At 38.9% G+C, this 27,200-nt stretch overlaps 1 protein-coding gene across 2 annotated transcripts in view; it reads left to right on the forward strand.

The window, feature by feature from the left end:
- ints1 (integrator complex subunit 1) overlaps nucleotides 1–27,200 on the forward strand; it is a 36,651-nt gene continuing 9,451 nt past the window's right edge. Inside the window, exons 1-38 of one of the 2 annotated variants that reach the window (XM_065260322.2) lie at nucleotides 1–79; nucleotides 475–562; nucleotides 660–947; nucleotides 2,251–2,447; nucleotides 2,596–2,733; nucleotides 2,815–2,974; nucleotides 3,047–3,152; nucleotides 3,239–3,425; nucleotides 4,413–4,558; nucleotides 4,669–4,810; nucleotides 4,928–5,104; nucleotides 6,056–6,164; nucleotides 6,251–6,371; nucleotides 7,989–8,066; nucleotides 8,470–8,627; nucleotides 9,221–9,317; nucleotides 9,535–9,626; nucleotides 9,709–9,769; nucleotides 9,841–10,038; nucleotides 10,132–10,261; nucleotides 10,345–10,524; nucleotides 10,642–10,791; nucleotides 11,219–11,398; nucleotides 11,481–11,585; nucleotides 11,706–11,873; nucleotides 11,954–12,065; nucleotides 12,146–12,304; nucleotides 12,437–12,583; nucleotides 12,985–13,083; nucleotides 13,201–13,325; nucleotides 13,418–13,672; nucleotides 13,753–13,912; nucleotides 14,060–14,191; nucleotides 15,080–15,260; nucleotides 22,818–22,941; nucleotides 23,317–23,447; nucleotides 23,533–23,620; nucleotides 24,727–24,974. In XM_065260322.2, the coding sequence (XP_065116394.1) occupies nucleotides 508–562; nucleotides 660–947; nucleotides 2,251–2,447; nucleotides 2,596–2,733; nucleotides 2,815–2,974; nucleotides 3,047–3,152; nucleotides 3,239–3,425; nucleotides 4,413–4,558; nucleotides 4,669–4,810; nucleotides 4,928–5,104; nucleotides 6,056–6,164; nucleotides 6,251–6,371; nucleotides 7,989–8,066; nucleotides 8,470–8,627; nucleotides 9,221–9,317; nucleotides 9,535–9,626; nucleotides 9,709–9,769; nucleotides 9,841–10,038; nucleotides 10,132–10,261; nucleotides 10,345–10,524; nucleotides 10,642–10,791; nucleotides 11,219–11,398; nucleotides 11,481–11,585; nucleotides 11,706–11,873; nucleotides 11,954–12,065; nucleotides 12,146–12,304; nucleotides 12,437–12,583; nucleotides 12,985–13,083; nucleotides 13,201–13,325; nucleotides 13,418–13,672; nucleotides 13,753–13,912; nucleotides 14,060–14,191; nucleotides 15,080–15,260; nucleotides 22,818–22,941; nucleotides 23,317–23,447; nucleotides 23,533–23,620; nucleotides 24,727–24,974 (5,384 nt within the window). In that variant the 5' untranslated portion in view covers nucleotides 1–79; nucleotides 475–507. The remainder of the gene's footprint in view (nucleotides 80–474; nucleotides 563–659; nucleotides 948–2,250; nucleotides 2,448–2,595; nucleotides 2,734–2,814; nucleotides 2,975–3,046; nucleotides 3,153–3,238; nucleotides 3,426–4,412; nucleotides 4,559–4,668; nucleotides 4,811–4,927; nucleotides 5,105–6,055; nucleotides 6,165–6,250; nucleotides 6,372–7,988; nucleotides 8,067–8,469; nucleotides 8,628–9,220; nucleotides 9,318–9,534; nucleotides 9,627–9,708; nucleotides 9,770–9,840; nucleotides 10,039–10,131; nucleotides 10,262–10,344; nucleotides 10,525–10,641; nucleotides 10,792–11,218; nucleotides 11,399–11,480; nucleotides 11,586–11,705; nucleotides 11,874–11,953; nucleotides 12,066–12,145; nucleotides 12,305–12,436; nucleotides 12,584–12,984; nucleotides 13,084–13,200; nucleotides 13,326–13,417; nucleotides 13,673–13,752; nucleotides 13,913–14,059; nucleotides 14,192–15,079; nucleotides 15,261–22,817; nucleotides 22,942–23,316; nucleotides 23,448–23,532; nucleotides 23,621–24,726; nucleotides 24,975–27,200) is intronic. The other variant, XM_065260240.2, reaches the window with a different exon arrangement.

Below are 27,200 nucleotides of genomic sequence, written 5' to 3' on the forward strand. Positions count from 1 at the left end.
GGCGCAGTGGAGCGCAGGAAGTCTCAATGCAGCTGAAGAAGAAACACAGTACACGGCTAATCATGTAGCAGAGACTGAGGTAAAAAAATTTATTTTTAAAAATTGTCTGTATATTTCACGGGTATAGCGTTGTTTTGTGTGTATTATAGTGATATTCTCCGCATCAGAAGGGGTTTTTAAAGATAAAAAGTTATTTCATTAATGTTTTATTGTTGTCTCGATAAAACATTAGCTGCTAAGATGGTTTAAAGACCATCTATTTACACATGCGCTTAAATATCTAGATAATTAAATTTAAGTAAGTACGTTAGACGGCCATAAATCCGTTAACATTTAGTTTTATGATCATTAATTGATAAAGTCATTGCTGTGGAATCCAAATCTCAGTATGAACACAAGATGTAGCTTTGATCGTGTACTTGAATACATTGCATTTTAATGCAATAATTATATCACTGTGTTTTTGTCTTACAGTTTCACTAAACTAGAACTTAAAATTGTGTCACAATGAATAGACCGAAACCAACAAGCATCAGGCGCCCCAGTAGTGCCAAAACATCAGGTAAGTGTTTGAACTCTGATTGTGTAAAAGGCATAGTAAGTAAAATAACCTTGCACACCGTTCTGATATGCCGTCATTGCCTTGTGATGTTCCTCAGGCCACCCACCACCTGGCGATTTTATTGCCCTTGGGGCGAAGAGTCAAGGTGGTGAGCCTAAAGCAAACCCAGCTCTCCTAAAACCAGCATCTACAGGTTTGCCTCCGGACCGCAAGAGAGAGGCACCCTCATCTCTGCCTTCATCCTCTGGTCTATCCAGCCTATCCAAACGACCAAAGCACTCTACAACTCCACCCAGTGCCCTCTCTCGCCTTGCTGAGGTGGCTGCTGTTGACAAAAGATCAATATCACCTTCTATCAAAGAGCCATCTGTAGTTCCCATTGAGGGTGAGAATAATGCAGAACTGTGTTTTTACTTTTTTTTCACCCATCTAGTTCACTATACAAAATATTTAGAAGTGAAACTTTTCAATTCTTGTTCTAGTTTAACAAGAACAAGCCTATTCTTGTCCAAATATCACATCACAAGTCTGTTATTAAAAAAGTAAAATATATATTTTATTATAATAGCACTAACCTTTATTAATTTCCCAAATAAATAATAAATTAGTTGTTTATTAAAGATTTAGATAAACAATAGAATCATACAATAGAATACATGGTATTATATAGTCCATTATATATTTTTGATATAATTTTTTTTATTCTATATATATTCTAGCTTATATATTTTATTCACATTTTTCCAATCAGAGTTACAAAACAAGAGACAACCTATTGTTTCAGCATATTAAACAATAAATAAATAAAATCAAAATGAGGTTAAATAAAAATACTTCTTTCTCTCTTATTCAGTTATAAAAACAATAATTAAATAAAAGAAACAAAAAGGAGAAGAAAAAAGGGTGATAAGTACGCCACAGAATTCACAAGTCAGATATAATGCAATATATTCTTGCTTCATATATAAAAACCAATATAACATCCTATATAAACAATAATTGTCACTTGGGGAAAATAATAACTAATAATTTTTTTCCTATTTTGCGCTTTATTTCTTGATCAGGAATAACAGGGAACTGCAAATAGTGAATACAGAGAGGGAGGGGTTACCTATAAATTTAAGCTGAAAAAAGGTTATAATTAATCAAGAAAGGTTGCAAAATTGTGTTAAATATTTTCTGTTCTACCAAACTTTGTAAATCTATTTTTTTCTATTTGAATAAACTGTAACAGGTCATGCATCCAATGATAATAATTAGGTGGCGAGGGATTTTTCCAGTTTGTTGGTATAACTCTCTTAGCAATTATAACAAAAAGCATATGCATTCAACTGTAATAATTTCAAGGATACATTTATGGGATTAAGACCAAATAGTGCTACTAGGGGACTTGGTTCAATATCTAAAATAAAAACATCAGAAATTGACTTAAAAATTAACGTCCAGAAAGAAATCAATGCTGGGCACAGCCAAAAAGTATGATAAAGAGCAACCGGTGCTTGTCGACATCTGTCACAAGAAGGATCATTATTTGGACAATTTTGCTTTGGTTCAGTAAATTCTGTAAAGTATTTAAATTGTATTAGTAAATTATGAAAGTATGTACACGATTTTATTCTACATATTTAATAAATTATAAAAGAAAAAAACACGTACGTTTTATTCAGACATGTCTGCTTGTGTTGCAGTATCCCCTGCTGTACTCCTGGATGAGATTGAGGCAGCAGAGGCTGAGGGTAACGATGACCGCATTGAGGGCGTGCTGTGTGGGGCGGTCAAACAACTTAAAATGAACCGGGCCAAACCTGACATGACGCTCTACCTCAGCCTTATGTTCCTGGCCAAAATCAAGCCCAATGTTTTTGCCACTGAGGGTGTCATAGAGGTATAAAGCATTTCATCTCCTCTTAAATTACTGTTCTGATGAACTAACCTTTTGTGTCCCTGTGTAATTTGACTAGGGTGCTATTTAAATTGCCTTGGATTAAATCATCTGTCAGTTCCATAACTGAATTTTTTATGTTTCTATTCAGGCTCTCTGCAGTTTGCTCCGCCGTGATGCCTCCATTAACTTCAAGGCTAAGGGAAACAACCTGGTGTCCGTTCTGGCCTGCAACCTGTTAATGGCCGCTTACGAGGAGGATGAAAACTGGCCCGAGATATTTGTCAAGGTGAGGGTCAATGCTTGGTTTGAGATACATTGATAAACAATAATCATGAAATATATTTACTTTCAATGTGTTGTTTTCCAGGTCTACATTGAGGACTCTCTCGGCGAGCGTATCTGGGTGGACAGTTCACACTGTAAAACCTTTGTTGACAACATCCAGACCGCCTTCACAACCAAGATGCCTCCTAAGAGTATGCTACTCCAGACAGAAACGGGGAGATCTGGCGGAGACCTCAGTGCAGGTTGGTGACTTGGGACCTGTGTCTTTGTCCAAGAAAGAAAAATGTTTTACTAACATACGTTCTGGATTTTAGGAAACAGCCCTCATCCTTCCACACCAGATGAAGATGAAGGTCAAACTGAGCTTTTGATTGCGGAGGAAAAACTCAGCCCAGAGGATGATGGACAGGTCATGCCCAGGTATATTTAAGTTACTAAGAGTAAAGTAACATTTTTTTGGATCCAGAGCTGGTGTTTGAGGATTGTTGTTTTTTTTTTTGCTGCAGGTACGATGAGCTGGCTGAAAGTGTGGAGGAGTATGTGTTGGAAGTTTTGAGGGACCAGCTGAACCGCCGACAGCCTATGGACAACGTGTCCAGGAATCTCTTGCGCCTTTTGACCGCCACCTGTGGCTATAAAGAGGTTCGACTGATGGCCGTGCAGAGACTTGAAATGTGGCTGCAAAATCCAAAGGTACAATAACATGCTAAACTTCTCTTTTCTAATGTTATTTATAATAAGAGATATCTGTCCATTTTGAGCATATTGACATCACTTGATTTTTATTCATGCTTGGTCAAGTTTTGAAATCTATCTGTAGATTTGATTGGTTTAAGTATCATCATTGGCTAGTTTATTTGTGCTGGGTACACGCCATAAGATTTTTGACATCTTATAAGATTTTACAAATATGATAGACCACAAACATGAGGATAAAAAATCTTGGATTTTACAGTTTTGCTCATATAGTGTGTGGTGTGCCATGATGTGTCAAAGACAGCAAACTGCACATGAACAGATTTCCTGTGTCTCGACTGTGAACACAGAAAATCTAGCAAAATCTCGCGAGACTTCAGAATAAGCATGGCGGACGATATGAAGGAAGAAATTTCAATGATAGTGTTTGGAATGATTTTCACCGAAAATTCAAGGGAAAAAGAAAAGAGTTTTAAGTGAAGTCGTGGAGACAGCGGGAACATGGTCCATCTCTGCTGTCCACATCAACTTCACTTTGTGCTGCGCAATTACTGCTTCCATCTTCCATCATCTCGCTTTCTGATTAGATATTGTTTAGTTTCACGTGATAATCTCAAGAGCATGCGCGCGTTTGACCTTGATGACAATGACAATTTATTTATATTGCACAATTTAAAACAACAGCTGTTGACCAATGTGCTTTCCACATCAGGATTTCTGATCTTAAATATTTACGATTTGCGATCAGGGCAGCTCTGTCGTTCTTCCGATAAGGTTTGAACTCTCTTAACAGACCTCACACACCAAGGGAAAATTTGATAAGATAATCTATAAAACCATCAAGATAATCTGGACATAGCTAGATTTGTTGGAACAGGGGATATCGGCCCAAAATCAGCCCGATTATCTTTTGGTGTGTCCCAGCATTAGTCTAATTTGCATACCACAGATCTCATGGTTTTGTTTGATGTTGTGTTTGTTCAGCTGACTCGGCCAGCACAGGATCTTCTCATGTCTCTGTGTATGAACTGTAACACACATGGCTCAGATGATATGGAGGTCATCTCAAACCTCATCAAGATCCGCCTTAAACCCAAAGTTCTCCTTAACCACTACATGCTGTGTGTCAGGTAAATACATAACTTTCTCACTTCTGTGTCACTAAGAAGCTTTTAGACCACAAAAGTGTACTTTTTATTTTTTTATTTAAATCGTATTTACTATTTCTTTCACTCTACAGGGATCTTCTGAATGCTCATAGAGATAATCTGGGCACCATGGTGAAGTTTGTGATCTTTAATGAGCTGTCAAATGCCAGAAACCCTAATAATATGCAAGTGCTTCATACAGTTCTGCAGCACAGCCCGGAGCAGGCACCCAAGGTACCTTAATGTCTTTCTGCAAATAGATTTTTTAAAATAGTTTGACAGTTTGACTTACAGCTTCTTCCCATATTGACTTATTATGCATTATAACATTGCTTCGTTTTTGCCTTCTAGTTTCTGGCCATGGTATTTCAGGACCTGTTGACCAATAAAGACGATTACCTGCGGGCATCTCGGGCCCTGCTCAGGGAAATCATTAAGCAAACCAAACACGAGATCAACTTCCAGTCTTTCTGTCTGGGCCTCATGCAGGAGAGGAAGGAGGCCACTTACACGGACATGGAGTTTAAAGTGAGGACTCTTCTTCTGCGCTTTATCAGTGTTTCCCATATATTCATTTATCTGTGGCGGGCCGTTAATTCCCATTAACATTTTAATTTTACTATTTAGAAAGGCTTAATTCATTGCAGCGAGCGCTCAGCGCGCTTCCATCCTCCCTCTCTCGTTGTGCAGCGCCAACAGCGCGCGCCTCTGGCCCCCTCCCCTCTCTTTGCTACGCGCCTGCGCCTCGATCACATAACAGTGAAAGTATTTAACTCCGTGTTCCTCCGTGTTCTTTCTCTTTTTCGATTAAACGTCAACAGTCACGGATGTTACGGCTGATCAAGTTCATCATGAGAGTAACTTAACAAAAGGTTAGCAGTAGTGTTTCCCACACATACCCGTTCTGATGTGAGTCTGTGTCCGAGCTCTCTCCCTAACGCGGCATGTCCATGCACATGTTCTGTAGTAACAGCAACCGTGTATTCTCTCATATTTCTGAATTTGCAACAAATTGTTTGCGCTATACGCGATATACAATAAAACTACCACTCGTATTTCAAATAAAAAAGCGCTCATAACACAACAACACTGATGAGAAGAGCAACATCGGTACAGCCTCAATGTAAATGTATGATGATTTTTTTCAGACAATGTCGCGTTTTTAGCAGCAGTTAAAGAAAGAGCTGATTGGATTCAACAAAGAGTTACTGAGTCGTGGGTCGTTACTGGGTCCTGTTTAGTCACTATTTTATAGACAACAGAATAGAAACTATGTAAAAATAGCATTCAGTTGTGCTAAAATGCAATATAATGTGACGGATCAAAGAGTAAAACACGACGCAATGACGTCACCTATATGCTAATCAGCGTGTGACGTCATCACCGCCACAATATCTCAAAATCATGTGGGAAACACTGCGCTTTATGATAATATTATTTATTCAGACAATGACGTTCACTGTTTATTTGTTTTCATAGGAGCGCTTTGTTATCCAAGTGACAGATCTTTTGACGGTTTCCATGATGTTGGGGATCACAGCTCAGGTGAAAGAGGCTGGCATCGCATGGGACAAAGGAGAGAAGAAGAGTATGATCTCTTATCCTCATCACTTCATGTTCTGATCTATTTAATGTGTTGATGGTAACAAGGATCCATATGTGTCTGTGTTTTAGACCTGGAGTCTCTGAGGGCCTTTCAGAACCAGATTGCTGCCATCCAGAGAGATGCTGTGTGGTGGCTGCACTCTGTGGTTCCTACCATCAGTAAAGTAGGACCTAAAGACTATGTGCACTGGTATGTGCCAATTGTATTGGCTGGTAGTAGGTGTGCACTAGTGTTGGGCGATATGCCCCATTTTGAGATCGTCCTATCGTCAGCCTGTGAGATCGGCGATACACGATAGTATCGGGGGGCGGGGCAGTAGTTTACTCATTTATTTATTTGTTCATTTATGACAAGACTTGATTGGTGGAAAAAAGAACAAGAGCAACACCGTCATGAATGCATCTTTCTTAAAACTAATGCCATTAATCTGAGTGCGTCATTAAAGCCCAGACGCTCTTTGCGTGCCAGAGAGCGAGAACAGGACACGCGCTGGTTTTAACCCTCTGCGCGCTAACAACCTCTCTAGTGCAAGGAAATGTCAGAGATAGGGCTGCTCAATTATGGGAAAAATCATAATCCTGATTTTTAACACGATTACTTAATGACTGTAAAAACATGCACCTGCGCAGACACACGCAGCGCACATAAAAATAATTAAATGCATTTGTTTAGTGCTGTTGCAGAAGGTTACACGTGTCAAGCAGTGGTGCTCTCAGAGGTGCCTTTTTAAACACACTGGTCCAGCGGAACACAATCATATTTTAAACACGAGGGATGTATTGCTAAAACTCCTTGAAAAGCATATCATAAACAGGATTACTATCTGACTTCAAGTTCAGACAGAGCGCAGCTCTGTGCAGCGGGTTATATTTTAAACAAAAGGAATAGTTTGCCTCAGCTCGCATGAAACGCATTAAACCGCACAAATACATAAGGATTACTACTTCAGTTTATGTTTAGACTTCGGACAGATGCGAGAGCGCGTGCATGTGAGACAGAGGGAAGCGTAGCTGCTCATCCACGCGCTGGATTTAGGTGCTAGAACGAGTCCGAGACGCGCGCATTAAGTGCATCTGCGTGCAAGAAGGAACTCTCTCTCTACAAGCTCTCCGCGTAAAGTGAAGCACAAACCCTCATGCGAGGAAAAGCATGCAAAACTATGATGATGATGATAATAACAACCATTCGCCAACTATCGTCATGACTATCGCCATGAAAGCCTGCCATTGGCGATATGTCGGACGATCGTCGATACACGATACTATCGTCTATCGGCACAACACTAGTGTGCACCGATAAATGCCGATATACACTAATAATACGTGGCCAATAACTATTCTGAATCGCTCATGCGATATTATTCACAGCTGTTTCATGTACTATTATTGATCTGAAATCACTGTTAGTTTGACTCATTTATAACAAGCATTTGAAAAAGCAACACTCGTCCAACATAATCATTATACATATTCTTTATTATCCTGAAAATACCTGAAAAGGGTTGAAGAACAACAGTATAAATATATCCTTTAGCTGCGTGTCAAAGCTACGTGTGTATGGTTCTTCGTCTACAGCACGTATTGAGTTTCTGCACGAGAGCGCCCCCTGGCTTTTGGATGTAGCGGCATTTCACCGTAATTCTTTGAGAAGCATAGCAAGCATCATCGGCCGATATATCGGTGCACGGTAGCATTGCACATTACCCAACAACATTATGGGTGTAGATTTTTACTGTCTGAGCTGGTAATAGAAACGTTGTAGGTTGGAACCTAGCACAGCATTGCATTCATTTTTTTGTCTTAACAGCCTCCACAAGGTGCTTTTCACGGAGCAGCCTGAGACGTATTACAAGTGGGATAACTGGCCACCTGAGAGTGACAGAAAGTAAGACATCATCTTCTGCTTTACTGTACTTAGGAAAGAGTAATATTTAGTAAATAGTAAAATGTATACACACGTGGCTGTTGAATGCTTTATTTTGATTGGTTGAGAAAAGTTCCACTGGTATGAATGATTTTTCAATAAATACACACATGACCTGCCAAATGTCTTAAAATAAGCACCCGAGCAACATCTGTGGTAACCGTGGTATAAGCAGAATAATTGACTCCAGTCCTTTGAATTATTAGAAAATTATGCACACCAGCGGTGTAACAGCACCAACAGTGCTGCATTACCCACTTGGGTATGCATTATTTTTTAAATAATTTAACAGCCTGTTGTCAGTTATTCCTTATGTATACAGTATGTCTAAGATCTAAGCTCAGATGTTTTCTTTCTTTGTTAGTTTTTTTCTCCGGCTGTGCTCCGAGGTTCCTCTGTTGGAGGACACACTGATGCGTATCTTGGTGATTGGTCTGTCACGAGATTTGCCTCTGGGCCCTGCTGATGCCATGGAGCTGGCTGATCACCTGGTAAAGAGGGCTGCTGGAGTTCAGTCTGATGGTGAGATAACACTCCTGAGTATGGGACACATATAACAGAATCCAACAGAACAGCATATTGCTAATAGGGGAGAGCATGGATTAAAGTTCTCCGTCGCTAGACGGATTTCCGTCAATTGCAAAATTATTAAATACACTTTTCATAAAAACGACATGTATTCAGCTTTTAAAGTGGGATGTGATCAAAGCCTGGAGTGGAGCCAAATCACGTTCCTCTCTCCACTGTAAAAGCATTCTGTAATCACTACGAACCAGATCCACTTCCGGTTTTCTGGCTGTAGCGTGTAAGATGAGTTAAAACTTTATTTCAGCTAGCCTGAAGTAAGAGAAAAAGACCAAAAGCCCAGATTGCTCAGCCCTGTAAAAATATGTAAAGTAGCTGCGTTACAATTAACCCCGCGTTAGTTGTGCCCCACTTGATTGTTCAGTTGCTTTTGCAGTGTGTCAAATGCCATACTTTTTTAGAAATGCAATGCCCATGGTGCAAAACGCTTAGTAACATAAGTCTGTATTAATAGCTGCTTTGTTTGTACATAAGAATTTGAAAAAAAAAACAACAAGGTGTCGCTTGGTAATTTTTATCTTCAAATGCAGACCTACAGGTTTTGCGGGTGGAGAGGATCCAACTCATCGACGCTGTTCTGAACCTCTGTACGTACCATCACCCAGAGAACATCCAGCTGCCAGCAGGGTATGACCTTTACCTTTCACCCACTTTATGCTTCTGTTTCTCATTTGTGTTTCATTGTGCAGTGATTCAACAGCTTTATATTGCCAAATAATTACTGGGTGTCATGGATGGTTAGCATTGACAGTTATGGTTGGACTGATCTTGGCGCCCCTTACTCTGTTTGGCTGGGCTATCTTCATCTCAGGGGTGGTGTAATAACTTTCATGTTTAATGTTAGGTATCAACCTCCAAATCTGGCCATATCGACACTTTACTGGAAGGCCTGGCTCCTGCTACTTGTAGTGGCAGCCTTCAACCCACAGAAAATCGGTAAGGTCGGATATAATGTCATTTTTGCATTTTATAATAGCACTGCAAAGCAGCAATATTGATGTTATCACGGATTGTTCAGGTTTGGCCGCCTGGGATGGTTACCCCACCCTGAAAATGCTCATGGAAATGGTTATGACAAAGTAAGTGTTCACCACATTATCCGCTAGACATGTGTTTTTTTTTTGAGTAACCTGGCTTTTTTGTTTTTTAGTAACTACTCATTCCCTCCATGCACGGTGGCTGACGAGGAGACCAAAACGGAGATGATCAACCGGGAGCTGCAGATCTCTCAGAAGGAGAGGCAGGAGATCCTGGCGTTTGAAAGCCACTTGGCTGCCGCCTCCACCAAGCAGACCATTACAGAGAGCAACAGTCTACTGCTGTCTCAGCTCACCAGCCTCGATCCAAAGTATGACTTCCTGTTTTCTCTTAAAGCGATTCACACTGACGTGTGTTTATACAGAGCCTGACCCAATCTGGTTTGGTTGTCTTTAATGTTCAGGGGACCTCCACGTAGACCACCTCCTCTCATACTGGAGCAGGTGAAGACCCTAAACCAGTCTTTAAGACTGGGCCATCTGTTGTGTCGTAGCCGCAGCCCAGACTTCCTGCTCAATATCATCCAGAGACAAGTAAAGAGACACATACTAAGACACTCACTTGCAGGGTTACTCTTTATGTACAGCTGTGACTAACTGGTTAACACTTATTTTAGGCGTCATCTCAGTCTATGCCATGGCTTGCTGATCTCGTCCAGTCCAGTGAGGGGTCTTTGGATGTGTTGCCCGTTCAGTGCCTGTGTGAATTTCTCCTCCATGACGCGGCTGATGATGCTGCTTCTGCTGATGATGAGGAGGAAGGAGAAAGCAAAGAGCAGAGAGTGAAGAAAAGACAAGTAAAGCTTAACCTGAGTTTCTGAAGGACCCGTTTCACAAATTGTCACTGGGAAGGAAGATCATCTTTATACAGTATGTTGCTTAGAAAATTAATATTGGGGTTTTCTGTTTTACAGAGACAGCAGAAGCAGAGGCAGCTGCTCGGGCGTCTGCAGGACCTGCTGCTAGGTCCTAAAGCTGATGAACAGACCACATGTGAGGTTCTGGACTATTTCCTGCGCCGTCTCAGTTCTACTCAGGTGGCCTCCAGAGTACTGGCCATGAAGGTATTTAAAAAGTCGAACTAATTTAGCATTCACCACTGTTTAGTTTAGGGGTGCGAATAAACGATTAATCGCGATTAATCTATAGCAGAATAATAACTTTGTATAGATAAATGCACACACATGCATGTATATATTTAAGAAATGTTTACATGTGTATATACATTTGTATATTTATGTATAATTTTGATTATATATATAAATATAAACACTTAATATATAAATATATATTTTTTCTTAAAATTGTACATGCATGTGTGCATATTTTAATATACATAATTATTATACACATTCACAAACATATATGATGTAAGCAAAAACTTTTATTCTGCTATAGATTAATCGCGATTAATCGTTATGCATCCCTAGTTTAGTTCATTTACATTTGTAAGGTGCGTGATAAGTAACAAGTCCGTAATGTTTGTATCAGGGTTTGTCTCTGGTGCTGACGGAGGGAGGGTTGAAGGATGGAGATGACAGAGATCAGCCCATGGAGGAAGACTCTAGAGATGCTGAGTTACTGCCCGCCTACCAATGGCTCCTTCAGGACCTCCCCAGACTACCCCTGTTTGACAGCGTAAGAGGCTTCACCGCTAATGCCTTGCAACAGGTCAGTCTACCTACCGCCAATACGTGTCAGAGTAAAAAGCAGTGGGTGTTCATTTGCAGATCTCATACTTGGTTTTTTACAGGCCATACATGTGGAAACAGATCCTCAAACCATCAGTGCATATCTGATATACCTTTCCCAGCATGCACCTGTGGAGGAGCAGTCACACCACAATGACCTCGCCTTGGTGAGCGCGTTTGGTTTTGACACTGCAAGAATGGCCAGTGTGTTTGTAACACTGGTCCTGATATAAAATGGCTTCTTGTCTGACCTCATGTTTTCTGTCGTCCCCCCGCATGTCTCACAGGATGTTGCCCGTTTGATAGTAGAGCGCTCCACCATAATGAACAGCCTGTTTTCCAAGCACTCCTGCAGGCCTGAGGCCGACGCTGTTCTCTCTGCTCTGATCTCCATCTTCTCTACCTACATCCGACGTATGAGGAAGACCAAAGATGGAGAGGACCTCTACAGCTGGGTAGGGAAAATATACATAAGTGAGATGGACTGATTCCTTTTTTTGTATTTAAAAGATGTGATTTTTTTGAAACCCAACAGTCAGAGTCTCAAGACCAAGTGTTCTTGCGATGGACTTCAGGAGAAACGGCCACTATGCACATTCTGGTGGTCCATGCCATGGTCATCCTGCTCACATTGGGCCCCCCGAAAGGTCGGTATTATACCTCTGTACTGGTAGAGTGATGGATTATTAGATGTGTAGTGAAAGTTGTGCCGTTTTTTTTTTTTTAGGAGAGAGTGAGTTTTACACTCTGTTGGATATCTGGTTTCCTGATAAAAAGCCCCTTCCTACCGCTTTCCTGGTTGACACATCCGAGGAGGCTCTTCTATTGCCTGATTGGCTCAAATTGAGAATGATTCGATCTGAAGTGTCCCGATTAGTTGATGCAGGTATGGAGGATGATAATGTTTGGGTACCAAGCTGGTTAGAGCTGTGCAATTTCATTTATCTGTGTCGTTTTGGTATTGATTTGGTATTCGTAACACGTGTAACTCCATTGGTTTTTCTGACTCTCTCTGCAGCCCTGCAGGATCTTGAGCCTCAACAATTGCTGTTGTTCGTCCAGTCTTTCGGTATCCCCGTCTCCAGCATGAGCAAACTGTTGCAGTATCTTGACCAGGCAGTGTCCCATGATCCTCAGTCACTGGAGCAGAACATTATGGACAAAAGTGAGGACTTCTTTTTATACTTTGTGCCTCCACTATCCCATCATTAAATGTATAGTATAGTTCCTAGCCATATCGGTCTAAAAAATTGCAACTTTAAATTTTCCATCGGTCTTAGTACACAATGTAACTACAGAAGAGTCAAGTTTTAAATAAGAAAAATATCGAAACTCTTTGGTTATTTTTGAGCGTGATGCTAATGGTCTAATCAGATTTAATGGATTATGCTAAGCTATGCTAAAAGTGGTACCGCCAGACCCAGAGATCGGCTGAATGGATTCCAAAACTGTAAAAATCAAATGTTTAACTCTAGGGGAGCTGGAAAATGAGCATATTTTCAAAAAAAGTGTAGTGTCCCTTTAATGCGTCATGAATGTGTTTACATATCTGTGCCTCTTCTGTAGACTACATGGCTCATCTGGTGGAGGTTCAGCATGAGAGAGGAGCAACAGGAGGTCACACTTTTCATAGTTTACTCAGTGCTTCAATTCCTCAACGCAGAGGTCAGTATCTAACCCCTTTAGATTCAGTATTAATCTGTTTTACTTTGCTTATACCACACAGGGAGATCAGTTTACGTACTAATGATGTCTTTGATCATCTATTTTTATTTGTTACAGACAGTTCAGAGTTAAACAAGGCTAAGGTAACTGTTGAAACACCCCATGGCTCCGTAAAGATGAGAGTGGTGAGCCAGGTCCCCGTCATTGGCCCAGATGATGATCTCGCTGGGATCCTGTTACAGGTATGGCATTTTGCACTTGTCTGCTTATTCCTCATCCTTTTCCATGATGTGTAGGTGTGTAGGTTTAAATTGCTGCAATCTCTCTCTTTAAGCTTTTTCCGCTGAAAGTGGATCCACGTTGGCCCCCACCTCCGGTCCGGCCGCTGGCATTGGCTCTGCAGCAAGCTCTGGCCCAAGAGGTGCTGCGTGCACGAAAGGGTCACATCCAGCAGGGCGGTGCTGCTGGACGACTCCTACAAGCTGTAGCAGCCCTTCTGAGTTCTGCCCACGCCGGTGCTCTGGTCCTGGCAATGCATCACAGCCACACGATCTCGTGCCCTCTACTGCGCCAGCTACATCTCTACCAGGTACGACACCTACATATTCACTACATATTACAGATTCTTTCATTTTCTCTCTGGCTCACTCTCACACATCTCTACTGTAGAGGTTGGTTTCTCAAGACGTCGGCTTCTGCACGCTGTTCTTTAACGCTGTCGTGCAGATGTTGACCTGGCTGGAGAACTCGTCAGTCGAAACAGGGCCACTCCACAGTCTGCTGAAATCTCTGGCCGCCCAGTACTCTCACAAACATCGCATCACAGATGGTGAGTAGATCCTGATTTCTAAACAGTCAGGTTGGTCTTTATTGCCTTTATTATTAGATTAACCAAAGTAATCTGCATTATAACATCTTAATCTAGCAGCAAAGAACTAACAGATTTAAGTTGACTCTGACCTTTGTGTGTCTTAAGTTCGTACAGGGTTTCGGCATTTGGCTGAAGCTTTGGCATACAGACGTGACTCTGAGGTAGCGGTCAGGGGCATCATTGCATCACTGAAAGCTGGAGAGAGATGCAACGCTGAACCTGAACTCATAACAAAAGGTATTTGCCCTAGTTTTCATTTAAAGGCTCTGTGCAGCCTATGGTTAAGTCTTTCTAAAGATAAGACTTAACCATAAGAAATTTAGGTGAAGTCCACCAAAGGTGTTCCTGGATGTGCTTGTGGCACGTGAACCTAAATATGTTATACAAGCGGATCCTAGCATTGGAAATGAGTAGTTGAAGTTAACAAAGCGTAGAATCATTTTCTCACATGAGCTGTATGAAACAGCCCTGAGATGGTGGAAAATGCTCATAAAAAGCAACATTTATGACTGTTTTGGCACAAGACAAATGGACTTTATGGAAAAAAGAATAATAGCTAATACATATTCTGCCCCATAAAATGCATTATGTAGCAATAGTGGCGTTATTAACTTTAATAATAGCTCCTCTTAGAACCACACGGTGCAGATTCATCGATAACCTGTGCCAAGAAAATTTTGGGGTTTGTTGGTGAAATATCTATCTGACAGGCGAGAAGAGAATTGGTAAGATACCCAGAGGTAGTTAAACTTTGCATGTCAGTGCCGGAGCGGTTGCCAGGATTAGTCAGTCTCTCCGGAAGCATGCGTGTTTGACTCATGGCCGGCATCGTCGGTGCTGAATGTGTTTCTCTTTATATTCCGCCCTTAAATCTTACTCAAAACAAAAACAACCACACGCAGCAGGTCCACTCATCCCCTCCAGAGCTCGTTTACATCTAGTAATGGCTCTAATGACCACAGTGATATTGAAAGATATAGTACACCCTTCAGAACGTAACTGTGGTGGAGCTGGGGGCCTAGAAGATGATTTATCAGGAACAAGGCATGGGGTGTTTCACTTTTCACAATGTGGGATTGGCTGCAACAGGTCGTTTTTTTATTCTTGGATGTGTGTGTGTGTTAGTGTTACAGGGGCTGATGGAGATAAAGTCCCCTTATCTAGAAGAGCTGTTGTCCCTGCTTATGACCGTTGGTACGGAGAGCGGAGCCCCAGGAAGCGCAGCTGGCCCCGTCGCCATGGTGATCTCCCTGCTGCTGCAGGAAACAGAGGAGCGAGGGGTGAAAATAGAGGTGGATTCCAAAATGTGAGTGTGATGAGTCACTGTTCTCTGTGTGCACTCTCATCACGGTACCACTTTATGGACTTCCTTACTGTGTGCCGATGATACTGTTTCTAGGTGGGGAAGGAACATAGTTAAAATCAGTTAATGTTTATTCGCTCACACGTCCAATAGCACAAGTTACCATAGTAAGGCCATGTATACACAAATATACACGTTAGTGTTCCAATGTAAAATATTGTTACTGAAGCAGGGGAACTCCATGTCCACCCCACAGCTCCTAATAATTGGTCTTAACTACACTTTGACAACAAAAAATATCTGAACATTTAGTTACACTTTATATTATATAAGTAATGAGTAATAATTATTACATGGCTCGTTGGAATGCTTGAGTCTTATTTGCCAGTCGCAACATTTGCAGATTTGTTATTGCCAGATAAAAAACGCTCAAAACTAAGAACACACGGTAACCTGGATGCTGCAAATCATTTTGATGGGTACAGTTTAATTTTACACAAAAAATGTATCTAAATATGTCTTTTTAATAACATATATGAAATTACATTTACCAATGATTAAACCAAATGATTAGTGTGTACGTGACATTTGAACGCCTCATTTTAAAACCAAAAGTAAACAGGTAATGTACAGGCCACTTATTTCTGCTATAACAACCGGCTGCCTAAACATTATCACTTACTTAAAGGAATAGTCTACTCATTTTCAATATTAAACTATGTTATTACCTTAACTAAGAAGAGTTGATACATCCCTCTATCATCTGTGTGCGTGCACGTAAGCGCAGGAGGGCGCTGCGACACTTCGATAGCATTTAGCTTAGCCCCATTCATTCAATTGTAAAACAGAGATAAAGTTAGAAGTGACCAAACACATCAACGTTTTTCTTATTTAAGACGAGTAGTTATACAAGCAAGTTTTGTGGTACAAAATAAAACGTAGCGCTTTTCTAAGCGGATTTAAAAGAGGAACTATATTGTATGGCGTAATAGCGCTTATGGGAGTACTTCGACTCGGCGCAGTAACACCCTCCCTCTCCCATTATGAGAGGGAGAAGGGGAACGGACTTTTCAGGCGAGTCGAAGTACTCCCAAAAGTGCTATTACGCCATAAAATGTAGTTCCTCTTTTAAATCTTTTAATAAAGATTTGGCTCTTTGGATAGAATCGTCTGCCAAATGTGTAAATGTAATGTTACTGTTAGATGCTGTTTTAAAGGAATTAAAAAGTTGTCATTATTTCTCGTGTAACAAATTTGCACATTAATAATGTTACATTTATTTGGTTTTATCCTTTTTATAATGCCCCGTCCACATTACAAGTGACACACAGTGACAAAGCAATACGATTCTGTTAATTTTAATGGAGAGCAGGTGGTTTCCAGCAAAACAAGCAACGTGACAGTTTGCAACTGAATTGGGAGAGTCCAGTGAAGCAGCAAAGTTGAAAAACGTTAAACTTTATGCAAATGATGAGTGACTTTTAGGAGCGACTACCAATGGGAGTGAAGCATGGAACAAACGTCATCTGTCTCTCATCAGTTACTGCGGTGGATAATTACTAGTTTGATTATAATTGTTATTAGCACAACAATAATTAGGAACTGCCCTTAACTCGATGGTAGTGTGCATGCAGCGTAACTAGTTGTCACATGTGCGTTTTGTCACACAAGAATCAATGAGATTGAAAGTTATCGACATGCCATAATTTTTGACATCAGAGCATTGATCGCTGTTGTTATGAATATGGGACATACTTTTGCTAAAAAGCTCAAAATATTCATAGTTTTTCTCAAAAACAATTCAGAAAACTTTTATAACTGATTGGAGTCTTTTGGGTTACTTTAGTGATGGACGTATGAGCTTCCTGGAGCCTTGCCTTGTTTGAATGCGGATGCAATTGGAGACCATTTTTACTCAGTGCAAGCATTATTACAACTCGTTGCATTTGTGCAAGATGCAAATTTAAATTTCTCTTTCAGCCTTTACAGATATGTGTATTTTTTTGTGAGGGCTTGCTTCGGTTCGCGCAAAGCGTCTTCACATCTCCATCAAACAGCGTATACAACACATATCAATCGCGGACATTGCACCTTCATGTCGAAAGTTAATTATTTGCATGCGCTTTAAAGTTTTTACTGTTTAAACTTTTTATTTTACCCGACGCGTGCTCAAACAGATAGCCTGTCATTAGCACATGTTTACAGAGCGATCTTTCTCATGTCTTAAAGCTACAGTAACCTAATTCATCTCTCAATAAAATCACTCTCTGCTCTTCACTGAATAACTGTTGTACTTTATACAAATATGTGTATATTTAATTCATACACTTATTTTTTTTAGTACTTTTAACAGATATAATCTTTTTTAAAGGCATATTAAATTGCTATTTTTAGAAGGAATATTTGTTGTGCTCACGCCCGCCGACAGGGGGGGACAAACGGGTCTGTTGTCCCGGGCCCAGGGTGGGGTGGGGCCCAGAGGGGGGCCCAGAACTGGAACCTATGGAATAATTGATAAAAAATAAAGAAAATATTTGATTCATTTGATTTGAAGTTCAGTACGCTCAAAATGTCCTGTCAGACTCAGCACAAGTCCGGTGCTCAGAAAAGAAAAGAAAAGAAGAAAATATAGGCCTTATAGAGGAAAATAGAATTCCTATATCCCCATTAGGAATCTGTGACCGCAGATATAGTCACTGAATCGCGTGTGTTTAGAAGTCTGTGCTGTTTGCTGTGAGGTTTTTATGAGAGAAAGCACAAACTATTTAATATTTAATGTGTAAAACTTGAATTTGAAATAAAACTTACCGCGGAGAAGATAATGAATTCGCTATCGTCTCTATTGCTAAGTGATGCGAAAATTATTGATTATTTCAAATCCGTTTACAAGATAAATATACATTGTGTTGTTAAACAGATGAAATTATCTTGATATAGCTACATTAATTATGAGAAGCCTTTTCTTTTTAATGTTACACTGTAGACAGTAATATATGTAATTTATATTAAACTCTATGGTCGTGACAGCACATTGTCCATTATCTGTTGGTTCATGTTGGTCCAGTTTAATTCAGGGTAATCCTTTAATAAAATGTAATTATAAAATATTTTATTGTTTTGTAATATTCACAGCGCACATTCTCTCAGATCGTTTTAAAACCTTTTTAATTATTCTGCAAAATTCCGCATAGATTTTGCAAAAGAAATCCGCAGAAATAGAAAAAATAACTCCTTACACAGATTCCTTACACAGCTCTTGCAGCAATTAAAGCAGTTCAGATTTGTTTTAAATGGCAAAATAGTTATATTTCTTTTTTTATTTACATTTTAGAGTATTTTTGTTTGTTCCAACAAGCGGTTCGCAGCCGACAGCAAGTTGACAAAATGTTTGCTGAATTGAACTCTCAGATCAACACTTCACTTGCCTATAATAACAACTATATAAAATATATATTTTCAGCATATCACAGTGTTAGTTTAAACGTTTATTATCAACACACACTATTTTTAAAAAGCGGAGGCAGGTTGCTCTGCTGCTCGCAGCTGCAACGGGTGCAGAAATAAATAAATGAAAAGGGCTATAGCTACAAAACGAAACGAAATAAACATGAAACGAATAAACATGCAACCTGCCTTATCTTACAACTTCGCTATGCATATATATGTATTATAGATTATGTCTTGGATGCTGTTTGCATAGATTATGCGCAGTATCCAAGGTTTTAATCTAGTCCTCCATTAATATTTTTCCCGGTGCGCTGAAGGTCCTGCTGTTAAATAAGCAAAAGCTGCATTGTAAATGTGTGTCTGGCTGTGCTTATAGCGGACTCGTGCTATAGGTTAAAAGTCTTACTACGTTTGTTTTGCAATCATCGTCTGTCAAAATGTTATTTTAATTAAATTGAAAAATATAAAAAGATGGAGAAGCCTAAATAAGCCCTGGTCCGCCCGCGTATCAGCTGTGACGTTAAAATTGGCCGAAACCCGACCTGAGGGGTGTAAAAAGGTCGGGTCGGGCTTGGGCTGAAATGCAGGGCTCTACCCTCAGTCGCATTCATTGAGAAAAATCTAATGCATGCTCATCATGAAAGCTCTTTACAAAATAATATCCCTCTGGACTTTTGGTTCAAAGGCGTGCATGTTTGGAGAAATATTGATTGAGTTTATATGTTTACTTCAAATTTCTGAAGAGAGGAGTAATATTTATTCAATATTTAGTCCAAACACAGCATAATATTAGCTGAAGTTGTTTTACTGATATTTCCAATAGTCTGTTCATAATTCATACGTGATTATGATATTTTGTTTCAGTATACAGCGTCAGTACACTGAAACAAAATGATTAATTGAATTTAATCCGTTTTTTTTTTTAAGGTAAGTGGTTGCAATCAATTTATTTAAGCTACATTTAAACAAAAGTTTTATATTTTATTTTACTTTACTAATCTTTTTGTTTAAATGTAGCTTAAATAAATTGATTGCAACCACTTACCTTAAAAAATGTATTAAATTCAATGAATATTTTTTTCAGTGTACTACATTTAAAGGTGCAGTGTGTAAATTTTAGAAGCATCTAGGCTCAATCCACTGCTCCCCCCTCGCTTTTGAAACGCATAGATAAGCTACAGTAAAACATGTCATCGTCAGAGACAACTTAGTAAAAAAAGTTTGTCCGTTAAACGTTTCTGTAGAAACATGGCAGCACAAAATGGCGACCTCCACGTAAGGGGACCCTCTGTGTATGTAGATAAAAACGTCTCATTCTAATGTAATAAAAACATAACGGTTCATTATAAAAAGGTCTTTATACACCCCTGATAATATAGTTTAGTATATTATTTTGCATTTCTGTCAAGAGATCCTTCTAAAAATTACGAAAAGCACCTTTAACTAAATGTTTTATACAATGTATAATATGCAATATTCGTGGGTCCTGAATCTGATAATGCCATATGTCTTGTTACCAGTAAAAAGTAAGGGGTGGGGGGCCCTCTAAGATTATCTTGTCCCGGGCCCAGGCAAGACTGTCAGCTGGCCTGGTTGTGCTTATTTATTTAATTCTCCATTTAAAACAATTATATAGGCTACCAAATTACTGTGAGTAATATAACAAAGGCAACATCTCTAGTATTACTTTATCTAGAAAAATTACAGGCATTAAAAAGATTGCATATTAGCTTGAACAATCAGTATCAGGGATTGGAATCGGCAGTTCATGAAGACAACAAATCGGTACTCGGTATCGGCTGCAAAAATCCTGATCGGAGCATCCCTACACTGTAAAAAATAAATTGTTGGCTCAATGAATTATTTTTTAGTAACTAGTTCCACAGAAATTTTACGTTCACTCAATTTCTGACTCCAAAGTGTTACCTGGATTGATGTTTTTTAGTTGGCCAAACTTGACTCAAATATAAAAAAGTATGTTTGCTCAACTAGCTTTATAGTTCATTCAACTAAAATGTTTTAATCAGTTGAATCTTTAAAAACTTACAGCAAAGACTCTGTCAATTAAAATTTAAGTATTTACTCAATGTTTTATGTGTTACATCAATTAATATTTATTATTTGGAAATGTTTAATAAACTTTTTAAAATTATTTATCAAATAATTTATGCTGGTGTTGTTAACAAATAATTAACTTCAGTCACATAAAAACAAAAGCTTTATTCACTATCATACAGACTGAACATACAGAATTAAGTCTTCTCAAAATAGAGGGCATAAAACAGTCCAAAAGCACTCCAAAGTCAGTCAGAACATCTGCAGGGCCATTTAGGAGAACTTCTTTCACCATGTATCCTTCTGGTCTGCCTCTCTCCACATCATCACCGCTCTGGTTTGATAAACAGAGGAATATAAATACATACATAAAAACATGTTTAATATAGTAAAGCTTGACGGTGAAAGACTTTATACCCTAAAATTGCCAAATTTCCCTCAGACATCACACGTAATTGAATTAAACACTATTGGGCGGTTTTCTCGAACAGGGCTTATCACTGACTAAAATACTGACATCTCTTAACATATGAGTGCTATTCTTTTGTCTCAAAATGCACGCCAGTGTTGTATTTTATAAGGTTTGTTTGTAAAAATGTCCCAATTATAATTAAGATGGAGTTATAAACCCTGTCCGGTAATCTTAACTAAAATAGCTCCACTTTAACTTGGACACATAATATAACACACCTTTATATAACTTATATCTTTACAAAAACGTTGAGTATTTGCGCCTTTGCCAATTTAATATAGTCTAAAATTAACATTTATTTACAAACACTTACCTGACGTGAACATGAGGAAACGGCTGATGACTTGTGTCCTTGTGTAAAACAGTGAGTGATTCCAGCTGTTAGGTGCGGATTGATCTCAGATGAAATGACCTGTGTTCCAGATCCTTCCGAGTTAAGACATTTTAAATTAAAAACTCATGCACATACTGTACATACACACACGCGCACGCGCGCGCACACGGGTACGCACACGGGTATATTTAGCAGTTTTATTTAAGATTGATATTGGGACTATTTCTCCACCCGCTCCTTCAGCTCTGAAGTTCAAATTCGCATGCAGTCCGGTTATAACAAATGTAAAAGATATGAAACATCACTCAACAGCGATATCAATTAAGTGCAATCCTAAAATATGTTTTAAAACCTAGCCCTTTCATTGTTAAGTATGAGAAATTTAAATGAATTAAATCACGTTTAAACGCCACAGAGATATCAGAGCCAGCAGTCGATTTCTGATGCGCTTGCCGAGGCGAGGCTGCGCGGGGCGGGGTGTGAGCGCTTAAGCGCCGGTGATTTTCTGGAGCTCATATGGAGCTCATCTCCGTCCGAAAGTGTCCGAGCAAACTTTTAAATAGACGCTATCTTTATTAACCGTCCGCATATTTAAACTAAAAGCACATACATTCACGCCTGAACAACTCTTACAACTACATTTTGTGACCAAATAACAGTAATATTAGGAGCATTTTGTTGTCAGGAAACAAAGCTGTCATAACTCCACATATTTACCTGATTTGTCTTAATTAGTTCAGTCAACACTAGCGATTCTGAATGTTGACTGGATTTGAAAATAACCATTCATTTAATGTTTTAAACACAGATTTATCTAGACTTAAAATAATATGTCTTCTCAACTAGCTCAAACAAAAAAATTGGTTTAACTTAAATATTTTTGCCCATCCAACATTTCATTAATTGGATTTTTTACAGTGTACCTTTTTGTAATTGTGTACTATATTTTGCTGACATTTGTGACCCTGTCTGTGAAAGTCTTATAGTCTAATTTGGATATTAACAACAAAGTTTGATTGCAGTCATTGATTTCACATTTATTTCAATCTTTGACAAATATATCAAGGTAATATTTTCAAAGAAGAATGTACAATGTGAAGAATGTATATCCTATACAATGTGAAGAATGCTCTTCACATTGTATAGGATAATTTTTTGTAGTAAATCACGAAAGCTGGACTTTCACAGACTGAGTCACATTAAATAAGAATGTAGTGTGTTATATGAGCTGAGTGTGTGTCGTCTCTAACAGCTCTGAGTCAAAGAAGCCTGGCTCGTGTTCAGGACTCTTGGTGGATTGGCTGGAACTGCTCGACCCTGAAGTGACATCTGTGTGCTCAGATCTTCAGCACAAACTGCTTTTTGCTCAAAACAAGGTACATAATGACATTCCTAAATTGTGAGAATGCAAGTGGGTGCGGGCGAAGTAGTGTGTTTTACCATAGGACCACACACTGACAGTTTGCTGACCCCCTGATGCATGTTGAGCATGAAAATCGCTCCAAGCTCCAAACTGAGTCATGTTTTCAGAGCACAGAGAATGAATCGGTTGTTGGCTTTGCCAAAGTTTGCTATATTTGTGCCATTTAATCTTGTTTCTCGAACCAGTACAAACTTGTATAGTACTTTGCTTTTTATAAGGGGGACATGCACTCACTCTTAAACATCATCGACTGTCAGATCTTGTTTCTTCTTTTCTCCTTTCTTGACCAGACATTATATTAAATACTAACTTTTTTATTCTCTCTCAGGTTAAAAGCGGTGGTGTGAACATGGCTCCGTCCTACAGGCCGTATCTGTTAGCCCTGCTCACACATCAATCTAACTGGAGCACTCTTCATCAGTGCATCAGCTCTCTGCTTAATAAACGCAAAGAACAGAAGTGAGTGAATCCCACCCATCATCCGCACTCCTTTCACTGTCATCTTACCTACATAGTACTTAACTTAGTTTCATGTTATCTTCAGGCTGGATCCAACTTCAGCTCTGGATTTTCTTTGGGCCTGCAGTCACATTCCTCGGATCTGGCAGGGGCGAGATCAGAAAACTCCACAGGTTTGGCAAGAGTATTGTCTTCCTTGCTAATAAAATGGATTGATGTTTTGTATAGAAATGCTCTGTTCAATTCATTTTTTTTTCACAGTTTCACAGTTGCTGTGGCAAATCTTGGGACATAAAATGTTACAACAACAAGGTTAATGAGTCAAAAGAGCCTACCCCTAAGTTCTGATGCAGAGATATAGCTCTTGCAAAATGGTTGCTAGGGTATTCTCATTGGTTGCTAGAGAGTGAATTGTCATCCACCAATGATTATACTCCAAACCATGAAAGGAATAATCCATGATGATTCATGATTTTAGTTTGCAAGTTTGCAGTAGTTTGAAGCAAAAAACAAAAACAAATTTCCTATCTCAAGACCACTAGGTGACGCCACCAATAATGAAATCATGCATGCAACCGCAGGTCATGACTATGATTACATCTAGCTAGTTTTAGGACTATACACTTTGGTTTAGCAAAGAAACAGTTATATGAGCATAGGGCTTGCTTGATGTCAAAGGTTTTGTTCAATTATAAGGCCAACTTTTCGTTTTTTTGCAATTTTAGCCATTTCTGATGTGATGTCATGCGAGTTTTTTGTTTGGAAGCTATTTTATTCTTCTTCCTACTGTGGTTTCAAGCTGATTGTAATAACACTCGCGGAGATATTCGCGCATGTTTTTTAAGCACTCTGGACTAACCGTAAGTCAAAACCTGGCATGTTTGGACTCGGCAACGATTCAGGAATCCAAGAAAAGAAGTCCCACATATATATGTCAACAGCAGACAAATATTGACCCCTAATAATAATTTTTTTTTGTGATGCTAACTGTAAAAATAATTGTTTGATTGTAATTCAAACATTTTATTACAAGTGTTATTTAGAAAATAAATAGGCATTACATTTTTATTTCCGTAATATGTAAATTAGCAATAATAATTCTAAATAAAACATTTGTAAGGTTGTAATCCCTATCATCATAAATAAAGCTACTCGTAACATCCTCTTCAGTCCACCCGGACAATTTATGAAATATTTCCAGTTTATTATCATGGTATTGAAGTTATAATTGTAATCACATTAACATCAGTTATTGTTGTGGTCATGTGTGTATCTGCAGAAACGTACAGAGAAGTTTGTATTAAAGCTGAGCCCTGAAGAGCTAATAAGTCTTGTGGACCTCATCCTGTCTGAGTCAGAACTGAATTGTCGTGACTCACCAGCCTCCAAGAGCAATCTGGATCAGGTCTCCTGTTCACTTCTTCAGTCCCGTCTGCCTTTGCTGCACAGCTGTCTGCACTCAGACCTGGACAATGTCAAGAAAGTGTCAGAGTATCTCATCAGCTGTGTCAAGAAGTGGGGAGACAGGTATGTTCTCCTAGGAAATACATCTTTTGTACAACATGATATGTTATCATAACATGGTCCGTGAGCAGTCTTTTTCTTTAAAGTCATTTGAACTACTGTGGTATAGAGTGTCCAAGGATGACATATCTTTGTAGCCAAATCTCCTTAAATAAGATTTTGGGTTAAGACAAGCCCAAGATATTTTATTCTCCAACATAAAACACACCAATAATACCCCCACTCGTGAATTTTAAATGCTTTAAAGGGCGGTTAATAACAAGTTGCTATATGGGACTACAGACATTGTCGGGGACTTTTAAAGTCATCATGCATAAGGATCTCAAATAATGCAACATGGGCACAATTCCCAACAAAGATTCATCCACAGAGTATTTCATTATCAGGGGCCATTTTTTTAAAATGTGTTTAATAAAGTTTGCACAGGGTTCCCGCGGGGTCTTAAAAAGTCTTAAAAAGTCTGAAATTTAGAAAGTTAAATTTAAGGCCATAAAAAGTCTTAAAAATGGCCAGATTTTCACCCTAGGTCTTAAATTTAATTAACCCAAGTCTTAAATTTCTTACCTCCATTTATTCCCGAAAAGGTTGTCCGAAAAAAAATAAAATGGTAAATTAAAATGCTGTAGAACTAATCAGTGACGGAGGAAGAATGTATTTGATGGGTGGGCCTCTAAAAAGAAAAGTTCTGCATTTTGAATGTCACTGAATGTCTCTTCAATCCAGTTTTTAATCATTATTTTTTAAAGAGAATACAAATGTAGGCTATTATAATCCACGCAATTCATGCCATAAGCTATATTTCAGATGTTGTGATCCGATTGTATACTGTAGGTCTGGCGAGAAAAATCTTTTCTGTGTTAATTTAACCAACTAGCCCGTGGCTTACCAGAGCATTTGCAAGGTTCTGAAACAGAGGACCCAGAAGCGAAAAAATCAACACTGCTTTATTAAAAATCAACTTAAACAGTCAGGCCGTCAAGTCCCGCGCCATCAACAATGAGTCAACTTTAGTGTTACACAGTTTTCATATGCAGCCTACAAATGCGACCTTTGGAGGCTACAGCCTTCGGATTTAGAAACGGCCTTGATTGCAACACACAACAAACCACGAACAGCCTTTTAATAGTAAATTTCCTTTTCATTTCATTATTGTGTAATTAGAGAGGGGAATAAATGCGATGGCGGTGTAGTGCATATTTATGCACATAACGTATGGGTGGAGAAAGTGTAAAACATGTTAACAAGCCACATATCAGCAGCTGACCATACTGATCTTCCCATATTAGTGGATTTTATTTGTCAAAAAAAAAAAAAAAAATAAACAAGATATAATAAAAATATAATGTTTTGAGAATTTCTGAGATCATTGTGCCGCTTTGGTCTTAAATTTCACTCATAATGGTCTTAAAAAGGTCTTAAAAAGTCTTAAATTTGACTTGGTGAAACCTGCAGGAACCCTGTTGCAGGGTACCCGCGGAGTCTTAAAAGTCTTGAAAAAGTATTGAATTTCATTTTCCCATATTAAGGCCTTAAAAGGTATTGAATTTCACCTCAAAGTCTTGAAATTTTCACGGAGGTCTTAATTTTTCAAATGATAAATAGATTTATATGCTGTTAATTTAGACACAAAACTCGCATGCACAAAAACCTCTCGGGTGCGATAGATACGAGCGCAGAACACTATCCATCTTCGGAAAAGCATCTTAGCGAGCGCGCAGAACACTATTCGCGCACGGTAAAGCATTCTCGCGTGTTCACAGAACACTAATTGCGCGCTGAAAAACTTCCTCCCGAGAGCGCACCTCTGTTCAAAGCGCACAAGTGCAGTCACGCGAGCAAAGTAAAAAGTTAAGTAAAAAGGCAGGGATGATAAAGTAAAGGCTGGGATGAAAAAGTAAAGGCTAATAATTAGATAATATCATCTTGCAATATATAATATAGGCTACATATTTACACTAAGTTAGCATTAGAAAACTTTAGTATGGTCCTGTATAAAGATTAACAGAAAAGATTGACAGAAATATATCTATATATGAGCTTGTGTCCAGTTTTTTGTTTGGTGCAGTGAACAGGGTCAAAATAGCATTACATTTTAATTTGTTGTTGTGTTTGATTGGTTTTTGTTTCATTTGCCATAATATGGTTAATTTTGTTTGTCAGTATTGTTCTGGTTCAGAGCATTACTGATGAGTGGTATTAGATGTTGTTATTATCTTAACTATAATAAAC

The sequence above is a fragment of the Paramisgurnus dabryanus genome, chromosome 3, assembly GCF_030506205.2.
Source record: "Paramisgurnus dabryanus chromosome 3, PD_genome_1.1, whole genome shotgun sequence".
Taxonomy (NCBI): Eukaryota; Metazoa; Chordata; class Actinopteri; order Cypriniformes; family Cobitidae; genus Paramisgurnus; species Paramisgurnus dabryanus.